Source organism: Symphodus melops, assembly GCF_947650265.1.
Source record: "Symphodus melops genome assembly, chromosome: 7".
NCBI lineage: Eukaryota > Metazoa > Chordata > Actinopteri > Labriformes > Labridae > Symphodus > Symphodus melops.
This window is the reverse complement of record NC_136697.1, coordinates 29401865-29414258: the sequence shown is the minus strand read 5'-3', so window position 1 is coordinate 29414258 and position 12394 is coordinate 29401865. Positions and strand designations below refer to the sequence as shown.

At 40.9% G+C, this 12394-nt stretch overlaps 2 protein-coding genes across 5 annotated transcripts in view; both read right to left on the bottom strand.

Annotated features, from left to right (window-relative positions):
* Nucleotides 1-760: 760 nt before the first annotated feature.
* The window catches only part of LOC306826312 (amphiphysin-like), a 32476-nt gene continuing 20842 nt past the window's right edge, over nt 761-12394 (bottom strand). For 2 of the 4 annotated variants that reach the window (XM_079347512.1, XM_079347513.1), the window contains exons 15-21: nt 9703-9732; nt 9356-9397; nt 4377-4421; nt 2555-2599; nt 1964-2152; nt 1770-1871; nt 761-1674 (exon numbers count right to left, since the gene is read on the bottom strand). In XM_079347512.1, the coding sequence (XP_079203638.1) occupies nt 1570-1674; nt 1770-1871; nt 1964-2152; nt 2555-2599; nt 4377-4421; nt 9356-9397; nt 9703-9732 (558 nt within the window). In that variant the 3' untranslated portion in view covers nt 761-1569. Of the gene's footprint in view, nt 1675-1769; nt 1872-1963; nt 2153-2554; nt 2600-4376; nt 4422-7564; nt 8029-9355; nt 9398-9702; nt 9733-12394 lie in introns of those variants that run through there. The other 2 variants (XM_079347515.1, XM_079347514.1) reach the window with 2 other exon arrangements.
* LOC306827165 (uncharacterized protein) lies at nt 9954-12359 on the bottom strand (the record flags this gene model as incomplete). The annotated part of the gene is made up of 2 exons (XM_079348834.1): nt 9954-11245; nt 11489-12359. The coding sequence occupies 2 exons, from the start codon at nt 12357-12359 to the stop codon at nt 9954-9956; spliced, it is 2163 nt and encodes a 720-aa protein (XP_079204960.1).

The following is a 12394-nucleotide window of genomic DNA, read 5'->3' as shown; positions in this document are numbered from 1 at the left end:
AAGATCCTATTATTTTATGAACTGCATTAAGATGTTTTAACAAGTGTAAATAAAGATGTATATATGTTTCTACAATTTTACTAACCCATGTATTTTTATGAGTGTGGTTTTAATGTGAATTTAAGCACTTATTTTATTTATGCACTTTTTTACATTTATTAACTAACCTTTTATCAATTTTAACACTTATTCTTTTATTTTGTAGATACATTTATACTTAACTTTTGCCAGGCCTTTTAATTCAGTTCAGGGCACTTATAAATAGGATCTTTATTTTATCTGTTTTAAACTATTTGTTTTATTTATTTTATCTATTTAGATTTTAATTTCTACCCTTTTAGTACAATAAGAGTCATTGAGCTCCGGGGTGTTTTTATCGGAGGCCCTGGGACGGGGTAGGTTTTAACCAGCTACAGAGCTCCGCCGACCTCTCCTGCGCGGTGGTCCGGTTACCCTTTTTATTCAAAACCAAATTTTAGAGTGTCTTAAGAGGGTTTTAGTGAAATCTTTTGGTTTTTAAGGAGGGTTTTAATTGCAAATTCTTAATTATTTATTAAAACCGTTGGTCCCCCCCGAGAGCCAGTGCCCCCCGTAGCATCCCCCAGAGGACGCTGCGCTTTTACCCAAACCTAACCCTAACCCTAACCCTAACCCTAACCCTAACCCAATCCTACAAATAGAAAACATTCTTTATTCTCATTTATTGATTTTGATTGGGTTAGGGTATGTAAAACACATAATACCTTGAATGAGGTTGAACTTCATTGTTAGACCAATTTACATCGTATTATTTATTAACAGAATTGTTACATTAAAGACGCCTGAACTATAATGACAACATAGATTGCATATTGGATCTCAATACCTTCTGAGTTGTGTTACAATGAGGAACAGGTTGTTGTGTTTTGATTAGCTCTGTTAGCCGTAGATCAAGATGTGTCACCTATTAGCAAAAAATGTTGTTACTGGGCAGGTTTTCTTTCACATGGAATACTTTTCATGCTGGATATCACTTGTCCAATATCACACAATATATTTCTCTATGCTTCTGCATTTTATCATCACATACACTCAAGCTCAACATCACAGAAACATAGTGGAGGGTAACAGTTGAATAAAAAATAACTTCCTATTACACCCAAGAACATAGAATAGATCATTGCACGACAGATTTTGTTTAAGTTCAAAGCTGAGCAACTAAATAAATACTTAACACTTGATTAAAGGAGGCTTTTTTTCAGCAGGAAACACATTCCTGATTTTTGTAGATGTGAACAAGTTCAGATTGCAACATTCCCATTTAATGGATGTTTTTTCTTAAAAAAAAAGACAGTTTCAGGGGGTAAGACCAAACTATCACATCATGCTTGTTAATGTTCACTTACACTTTGAAAAGTACTCGTTTTAATGAATATGTTTAAAGTTATAGAAGTCTCATCTTCCACAGAAACTCTTGTGTTTGCAGCAGACAGCTGCAGCAGGTCACAGGCTTTTTTCAGGAATAAGCTGGATACATGCTGAATGAATGGCTTATGCACCAACATGTCAAACTTAATCTCAAGACACTTGTCACTCCAAACGTTGGATAAAATTTTCGGGGAAAAGTCCTTTCTGAGCCCCAGCTCCAACTGTTAACCAGTCACTTTCTCTGATCCCTGTGAGCCAGCCGGCGTCCTGCAAAGAGAACCCAAGACACAACGTTGTGTTCATATCACATTGACCCTGTCTTGTAGGAAGTTATTGGCCTTAAATTTCTGTGCTGTTCTCACCTGATCCTCTAATGAAGCAGTGGGAACCACCAAAACCACATCACCTCTCTTTAGTTCAAGCTCATCTGAATTTGCAGCTTCAAAATCATGCATTGTCTCCACCTGTAGGAAAAAAAGCAATCACAATGTAAGTTAACCTTTTTAGAAATGTTTTAATCTAGCGATATATTCATTATTGATAAACAGAAAGACACCTTGTAAAGGAAGTCATCAGGGAGTCCCGACGCTCCACCAGATGGAGACATGTGTTTGATGGCAGGGTTTTCAGCGGTCACACCGTTGTCACTGATGGCACTGGGAGAGATGATGTCTGCATCACGGTCATCATCCCCTTCATTACTGGAAGCTGGTTCAATCACCACAGAGGGGATTGGCATCTTTTCCTGCAGACAACAAACATAATACAGCTCTTTCATTAACACTGAAAACTTACATGCTACAAGAAATGACAAAGAATCATAAAATGACACTTCTCCTTGTGCAACAATTAATTTAAACTCTCAGCTTGAATCTTTATATCTATGTATAGTCAATAAAATGATGCAAACAATTCTTGGAAAAACTTTTATGCAAAATAACCGTGAACTGGAAAAACAAAGCTCCAAAACTTTCAAGGACCTTTGAAACTTTTATAGCTGATGTTGATGTATTTTGTGTTCTTACCTCATTGATTGAATCACTATTTTCAAAGTCTATTACAACGTTTACTTTTAAGGCTTGAGAAAGTTGTATATGTAGTAACAATGTTATAATTTAATTTTAATTAAAAAGTTTATGATATTTACCGATGATGCTGCTTCAGCTGGAGATGTTTCTTCAGTGGGAGGAATCTGTTATTAGACACAACCCTCTTCATTAAACATCAATATATTTAACTGTAACACATGTATTTTTTCTCTTAATTTATTAATTCATAAATTCAAATTTGAGGACAAAATATTATCAGTTTACTTAACCACACACTCAAAAATAAAAATTAAATATCCATTCATACACATTCACACACTGATGGTAGAGGCTGCTGCAGAGTAAAGAGTCCATCAGTATGAACTCATCCATTCATACACATTCACACACTGATGGTAGAGGCTGCTGCAGAGTAAAGAGTCCATCAGTATGAACTCATCCATTCATACACATTCACACACTGATGGTAGAGGCTGCTGCAGAGTAAAGAGTCCATCAGTATTAACTCATCCATTCATACACATTCACACACTGATGGTAGAGGCTGCTGCAGAGTCCATCAGTATGAACTCATCCATTCATACACATTCATACACTGATGGTAGAGGCTGCTGCAGAGTCCATCAGTATGAACTCATCCATTCAGACACATTCATACACTGATGGTAGAGGCTGCTGCAGAGTAAAGAGTCCATCAGTATGAACTCATCCATTCAGACACATTCACACACTGATGGTAGAGGCTGCTGCAGAGTAAAGAGTCCATCAGTATTAACTCATCCATTCATACACACTCACACACTGATGGTAGAGGCTGCTGCAGAGTAAAGAGTCCATCAGTATTAACTCATCCATTCATACACATTCATACACTGATGGTAGAGGCTGCTGCAGAGTAAAGAGTCCATCAGTATGAACTCATCCATTCATACACATTCACACACTGATGGTAGAGGCTGCTGCAGAGTAAAGAGTCCATCAGTATGAACTCATCCATTCATACACATTCACACACTGATGGTAGAGGCTGCTGCAGAGTAAAGAGTCCATCAGTATGAACTCATCCATTCATACACATTCACACACTGATGGTAGAGGCTGCTGCAGAGTAAAGAGTCCATCAGTATGAACTCATCCATTCATACACATTCATACACTGATGGTAGAGGCTGCTGCAGAGTAAAGAGTCCATCAGTATGAACTCATCCATTCAGACACATTCACACACTGATGGTAGAGGCTGCTGCAGAGTAAAGAGTCCATCAGTATTAACTCATCCATTCATACACACTCACACACTGATGGTAGAGGCTGCTGCAGAGTAAAGAGTCCATCAGTATTAACTCATCCATTCATACACATTCATACACTGATGGTAGAGGCTGCTGCAGAGTAAAGAGTCCATCAGTATGAACTCATCCATTCATACACATTCACACACTGATGGTAGAGGCTGCTGCAGAGTAAAGAGTCCATCAGTATGAACTCATCCATTCATACACATTCACACACTGATGGTAGAGGCTGCTGCAGAGTAAAGAGTCCATCAGTATGAACTCATCCATTCATACACATTCACACACTGATGGTAGAGGCTGCTGCAGAGTAAAGAGTCCATCAGTATGAACTCATCCATTCATACACATTCACACACTGATGGTAGAGGCTGCTGCAGAGTAAAGAGTCCATCAGTAGTGGAGTAAAATGGCTTATCTAGTGTTGGCTGCCTGAATTACTGTTAACACAACTATGATTATCCCAATTACTATTTTAAAGCACAGGCTAAATATTATTCAACAGAATTTTTTTCTGAATGACTAATGAGAAATTATTTAAAAAATGTACTATTGTCAATAAATAAAAGAGTGAATAAACATTAATGAGACAGTAAAAGAAAGAAACAACAGTAGAAGCACACACCTGACCAATATCAGCCTGCTCTGAGCCAGGAGACACGCCAGCAGACTGCAAAGAAAATAACATTGAACACTTTATACCAATCAAAGCACAGGAGCTGAGCTCCCTGCTTCAGACTCTCTGCTGGACGAGGATTTCTGACACACCACGAAATATCCCTTTAGAGCTAAAACATTTTCATGTAGACTCCATTATTTTCCATGTCAGTGAATGATTAAAATTTCATGACAACAAAAAGGATGATGAAGAGGATGAAGGTCAAGATGATGAAACAAATGTTTGTAGGGAGAATGAGGAGGTATTTAATGAGGCTGAACCTGACGATTATAATGATGATGATGATGATGGTGATGATGATGATGGTGATGATGGTGATGATGGTGATGGTGATGATGGTGATGATGGTGATGATGGTGATGATGATGATGGTGATGATGATGATGGTGATGATGGTGATGATGATGGTGATGATGGTGATGATGATGATGGTGATGGTGATGGTGGTGATGATGATGGTGATGATGATGATGGTGATGATGATGGTGATGATGATGATGGTGATGATGATGGTGATGATGATGATGGTGATGATGGTGATGATGGTGATGATGATGGTGATGATGATGATGATGGTGATGGTGATGATGGTGATGATGATGGTGATGATGATGGTGATGGTGATGATGATGATGGTGATGATGATGATGGTGATGGTGATGATGGTGATGATGGTGATGATGGTGATGATGATGGTGATGATGATGGTGATGGTGATGATGATGATGGTGATGATGATGATGGTGATGGTGATGATGGTGATGATGATGGTGATGATGATGGTGATGGTGATGATGATGATGATGATGGTGATGATGGTGATGATGGTGATGATGGTGATGGTGATGATGGTGATGATGATGGTGATGATGATGGTGATGATGATGGTGATGATGGTGATGATGATGGTGATGATGATGGTGATGGTGATGATGATGATGGTGATGATGATGATGATGATGATGATGATGATGATGATGATGATGGTGATGGTGATGATGATGATGATGATGGTGATGATGGTGATGATGATGGTGATGATGATGGTGATGATGATGATGATGGTGATGATGATGATGGTGATGGTGATGGTGATGATGATGATGATGATGATGATGATGGTGATGATGATGATGGTGATGATGATGATGGTGATGGTGATGATGATGATGGTGATGGTGATGGTGATGATGATGATGATGATGGTGATGATGGTGATGATGGTGATGGTGATGATGGTGATGATGATGGTGATGATGGTGATGGTGATGATGGTGATGATGATGGTGATGATGGTGATGGTGATGATGGTGATGATGATGATGGTGATGGTGATGATGATGATGATGATGGTGATGATGGTGATGATGGTGATGATGATGGTGATGATGATGATGATGATGGTGATGGTGATGGTGATGGTGATGGTGATGATGGTGATGATGATGATGATGGTGATGATGGTGGTGATGGTGATGGTGATGGTGATGATGATGATGATGATGATGATGGTGATGGTGATGGTGATGATGATGATGATGATGATGATGATGATGGTGGTGATGATGATGATGATGATGATGATGATGATGATGATGGTGATGGTGATGGTGATGATGATGATGATGATGATGGTGATGAGGTGGTGATGGTGATGATGATGGTGATTTGATGATGATGATGATGGTGATGGTGATGGTGATGGTTGATGATGGTGATGATGATGATGATGGTGATGATGGTGGTGATGGTGATGGTGATGGTGAGATGATGATGATGATGATGATGATGATGTTGATGGTGATGGTGATGATGATAGATGATGATGATGATGGTGATCTGATGATGATGGTGATGATGTGGTGATGGTGATGATGATGATGATGGTGATGATGTGATGATGATGATGCTGATGATGGTGATGGTGATATGATGGTGATGATGATGATGATGATGGTGCTGGTGATGATGATGATGATGATGATGTGGTGATGATGGTGATGATGGTGATGATGATGATGATGGTGATGATGATGGAGATGATGATGATGATGATGGTGATGATGATGGTGATAGTGAGTTGATGATGATGGTGATGATGATGATGATGGTGATGATGGTGATGATGATGATGATGATAGGTGATGATTGATGATGATGGTGATGCTGGTGATGATGATGATGATGATGATGGTGATGATGAGATGATGATGTGGTGATGATGATGATGGTGTGATGATGATGCTGTGATCGGTGATGCTGATGATGATGGATGATGGTGATGATGGTGATGATGAAGGTGATGTGAGATGATGATGGTGATATGATGATGATGATGGGATGATGGTGATGATGATGGTGGTGATGGTGATGATGATGATGATGATGATGATGTGGATGATGATGGTGATGATGGTGATGATGATGATGATGATGGTGATGATGGTGATGATGATGGTGATGATGATGATGATGCGTGATGATGATGATGTGATGATGGTGATGATGGTGATGATGATGATGATGATGATGATGATGGTGATGATGATGGTGGTGATGGTGATGAAGATGGTGATGATGGTGATGATGATGATGATGATGATGGTGATGGTGATGATGATGATGATGGTGGTGATAATGATGTGATGGTGAAGGTGATGATGATGATGATGATGTGATGGTGATGGTGATGATGATGATGATGCATGATCTGTGGCTGTTCATGCATCGGTGATGACTGCTGGTGATGCTGGTGCATGCATGGTGATTCAGCATGGTGCATGCATGATGTGAAGCATGAAGCATGTAGGAGGTGAGCATCGATGCTGATGTTGAAGGCTGATTGAGGACTGATGATGCTTTTTAATGATAGGGATAAAAAGAAGTCGAGGTTCATGTAATTGTGGATGAGAAGAATATCAAACTTGTGCCAAAAGTTCACAAAGTATTGGAGATGTTCTTGAGCTCAGTAGTTGCACTTACATCAGGCTCTTCATCCTTTGCCTGACTTTCTAGGTTCCTCACAGGCAGGAGCAGCCTGGATCCTCACAGGCAGGAGCAGCTGGTTCCTCACTGGCAGGAGCAGCTGGTTCCTACTGGCGGAGCAGCTGGGTTCCTCACTGGCAGGAGCAGCTGGTTCCTCACTGGCAGGAGCAGCTGGTTCCTCACTGGCAGGAGCAGGCTGGTTCCTCACTGGCAGGAGCAGCTGGTTCCTCCACAGCAGGAGTAAGAAACTGGTTCTTCCTTAGCAGGAGGAGCTGGAGTTTCTTCATCAGAAGGAGAAGCAGGAGTTTCTTCATCAGAAGGAGAAGCAGGAGTTTCTTCATCAGAAGGAGAAGCAGGAGTTTCTTTGTCAGAAGGAGAAGCAGGAGTTTCTTTGTCAGAAGGGAGAAGCAGGAGTTTCTTTGTCAGAAGGAGGAGCAGGAGTTTCCTCAACAGCAGGAGGAGCTGGGGTTTCCTCCTCAGAAGGGGCAGCTACAGCAGGAGGAGTAGTAGCTGGTTCCTCATCAGAAGGAGGAGTGGCTTGTTCCTCCACAGCAGAAGAAACGAGAGGCTTTTCAATCTGCGAGGCCTCAGTTGGTTCAGTATTGACTTCGTTCTTTTGCAAAAAACAACAATGTAGTTTTGAAAACATAAACTGTACAGCTCATCCACGTGTTAGACAAAGATTAGAAGAAAAATAAAAGTAGGGTTAGGATTAGCTGAATTCTATATGGATACCTGCAATAACTTTTTTGCAATAATGATTTTTCATATTCTTTACATTTTCATGAAAAGACTGATATCTGCTTGAAAGTATTCTATGTACAGGATAATTCTCACCCACAGGGGGCAGCAAAATGTCCATGAAGGGTTGCTGCTCAATACCAAACTAAATAAGTCAATTAAAAGAAGTGTGTTAGGGTTAGGGTTAACCCTAAGAAAACCACACGCTCTCTTGCCAGCATTTGAGTGACTCGCCTCAGGACGCCAGCTTCGCTGTCCCTGCTGGAGGACAATAGCATAGCAACATTTGTCCCCATGCACTACTCTCTGATATCTTATCCATCATAGCACTACAGTCACTTTATTCTTTTAGTAGCTCTAGTATATATTTAGACTTGTTTTATTATGTGCCATGCACCCCCGTCACTTTATTATTTAGTATCTGCCTACTTGCATATAGCTCTCTCTCTCTCTCTCTCTCTCTCTCTCTCTCTCTCTATATATATATATATATATATATATATATATATATATATATATATATATATATAGATTATATATTATTATATATTATATATATTCTTTTATTGACAATTAATATTTGGTTACATTTTTAGTTTACTTGCCATGTTGTTCCTTTACTGCTCTGTGTGCCTTTGAATTCCCCCCGGGGACGAATAAAGTTTTTTGAATTGAATGTGCTACTTCAGAACATAAGCAATGTACTCTGCACCTTAGTAACTTGTAAGTAAGAACCTCAGGAACGTACTGGTTCTGAACTTAAGAATTTAAACATTGATGAACCTTACGAATGACTGGTTCTGTGTTCTAGGAACAGGGTTAGGAACATACTGATTCTAAAAGATTGTTGTAGTAATTCTAAAGATGAGCAGATAACGAGTAATTGGAACAACTCAATGTGAACGTTTTTGATGTAAAGCATCAAAGTTACTGTTACAGAGGAACAAGATGCATTTTATTCCAGTGGATTAAGCCCAGACCTCCTTTTATTAATCAGTGGTATGGGACATGTTTTCAGTAGGTTATGGGAACCAGTCCTAAACGTGTCTGTACTCCCTGTTTCATGTGGTGCATCTGGAATCTGTGATATAGATTTGTCCATGTATGACATTATATTGCAAAATATTTTGATAACATATTTTGTTTATGATTATGATGTTTGTTCAAAAATGTCATTAAATATATATATAAAACCTCACCATCTTATCAAAATCAGCAAAAAATGATGGAGCAGAGGAATCCTGAGTTAGGGGACAAAACAGAAGATAAAGAGGCCAAAAACATCATTATTGATCATACACAGCAGCAGAAATTTAAAATGTGAGACATTAAAGAAGGAATGTGAAGAAAAGTGAAGAGCAACATAAAGACAATAAAGAAATTTTATACATTAAATTAAAAATATTGGTTTTAATTTTAAAGACAGGAAACTAGAAGCCTTAATTTGTGTGATCAAAGATGGAGTCAATACCTATACTGAATAAGACCTGGAAAAGCTATATTTCAATGTTTTCATTGACATTTTAAGTAAAGTTCAAAACATTACCTGTGAAAATCCATTAAATGCATCAGTCACCTAAATCAAATGACAAAGATACATATTAGAATTAGTTGCCTTTTACAAAAATGAGTGTAAGATGATGAAAATGACAAATGAAGAATGAAGAATGGTTTGAACAGGAAGACAAAGCAAGCAAGAGAGAGTGGGGAGGAGCTCAGGCTGGGATCCAGGATAAGGACACTTTTAACTATTCTCAGTCAGGGTGGAGGACAGGAAAGAGTTTTTTGACTTCTACTCTATTCTAATCTAGCACACTGAAGAGGGGAGGAGTCATGTACCTCTTCCTTCTCTGTATCTAACTCTTGGTACAACTTTCCCAATCTCCGGTTTGCAGCCTCATCTTCAGACATGTCTGAATTTTCTGGTTCTTTGTGAATCCTGGAAACATTTGTGTCTTTTATCACGTCTGCAGCTTCTCCAGAAACAGACTCAGACTTTTCTCCAATGACAGAAGAGATGCTAATGACGTTAGCTTCCTGCCAGGTCGTCTTGTTGAAGGCAGCATCTCCCGTCCCTGACAAGACGGCTGTGAAACCTTGGGCAAAAGGGTCAGAATCCCACCCACCTTTACCATCTAAAGTGTCCTCAACCCCACCTCCTTCTGAGCTCTCAGCAAATGGATCCAGTTCAAAATCATTCCCTTTGTCTCCTTTCACTTTTTCAGCAAAAGGATCTGAATCAAACGCACCTCCTCCCTGTGTTTCAGCAAAAGGATCTGAATCAAACGCACCTCCTCCCTGTGTTTCAGCAAAAGGATCTGAATCAAACGCACCTCCTCCCTGTGTTTCAGCAAAAGGATCTGAATCAAACGCACCCCCTCCCTGTGTTTCAGCAAAAGGATCTGAATCAAACGCACCCCCTCCCTGTGTTTCAGCAAAATGATCTGAATCAAACGCACCTCCTCCCTGTGTTTCAGCAAAAGGATCTGAATCAAACGCACCCCCTCCCTGTGTTTCAGCAAAAGGATCTGAATCAAACGCACCCCCTCCCTGTGTTTCAGCAAAAGGATCTGAATCAAACGCACCCCCTCCCTGTGTTTCAGCAAAAGGATCTGAATCAAACGCACCCCCTCCCTGTGTTTCAGCAAAAGGATCTGAATCAAACGCACCCCCTCCCTGTGTTTCAGCAAAAGGATCTGAATCAAACGCACCCCCTCCCTGTGTTTCAATTACAGGATCTGAATCAAACGCACCCCCTCCATGTGTTTCAGCAAAAGGATCTGAATCAAACGCACCCCCTCCCTGTGTTTCAGCAAAAGGATCTGAATCAAACGCACCCCCTCCCTGTGTTTCAGCAAAAGGATCTGAATCAAACGCACCCCCTCCCTGTGTTTCAGCAAAAGGATCTGAATCAAACGCACCCCCTCCCTGTGTTTCAATTACAGGATCTGAATCAAACGCACCCCCTCCATGTGTTTCAGCAAAAGGATCTGAATCAAACGCACCCCCTCCCTGTGTTTCAGCAAAAGGATCTGAATCAAACGCACCTCCTCCCTGTGTTTCAGCAAAAGGATCTGAATCAAACGCACCTCCTCCCTGTGTTTCAGCAAAAGGATCTGAATCAAACGCACCCCCTCCCTGTGTTTCAATTACAGGATCTGAATCAAACGCACCTCCTCCCTGTGTTTCAATTACAGGATCTGAATCAAACGCACCCCCTCCCTGTGTTTCAGCAAAAGGATCTGAATCAAACGCACCCCCTCCCTGTGTTTCAATTACAGGATCTGAATCAAACGCACCTCCTCCCTGTGTTTCAATGACAGCAGATAAACTCCCCCCCTGTGCTGTGTTAGTTACAGAATGACCTGTAGAATCTAATCTGACTTCAGTTGGCTGTTCTTTAGGTGGACGGTAGCTCTCGGTTGCTACATCCTCACCTCCACCTTCCCACCCCTCTGAAGAGTTTGCTGGACGATCTTCAGATGAAAGTTCATCATCAGCACTCGCCCAGCCTCCCCCCTGAATCCCATCCCCCCATTCCTCAGCAGTTTCATATTCAGACCCAGACCCATCTGGGGACCTGGACCACTTGTCTCTTTTGTCCACTGTGCTATCTTCAATTTCTTGACCGTACTCGTTAGTGAAAACAAGTCCTGGAGTGGACTTCCTGCGATCTTCCTGGCCAGCACCGTATCCCCCTGAATCTAACTTCCCCGCTTCATCTTCATCACCTCTGACTGCCTCAGTGTTACCACTTGGTGTAGCTAGATTTCCATCTGATTTCCAGCCTTCGGCCTGGTTTAAGCCCTGATCCTGATCCTGATCCTGACCCTGAGCCCCCCCCTGAGCCCCCTCCAGCCCTGCAGCAGAGGCCTCAGCTCCTGAAGCAGCGTCTTCATTTGGTGATAGTGAACCAAAGTCAGCCGACCAGTTGGCAACGAAGCCGTCATCTGCAGCCTGCTTAGAAAAGGCAGTGAATGGGTTAAACTTTGTGACCCCCCCCCACCACACACACCTACATTCATAAACGCTCACACACACTTCAGGGACTGTATGTTTTAGATACTGCTGATGAGGACAATGTTTAAATCCAGAGACTTCATTTTGAACACCTTGGTGATTTATACACTGTGTGTGTGTGTGTAGAGTGTGTGTAGAGTGTGTGTAGAGTGTGTGTAGCAGACATGGGAGTAAGTCACACATGTACAAGTCAGTCTCAACCTTCAAGTCTCAAGCAA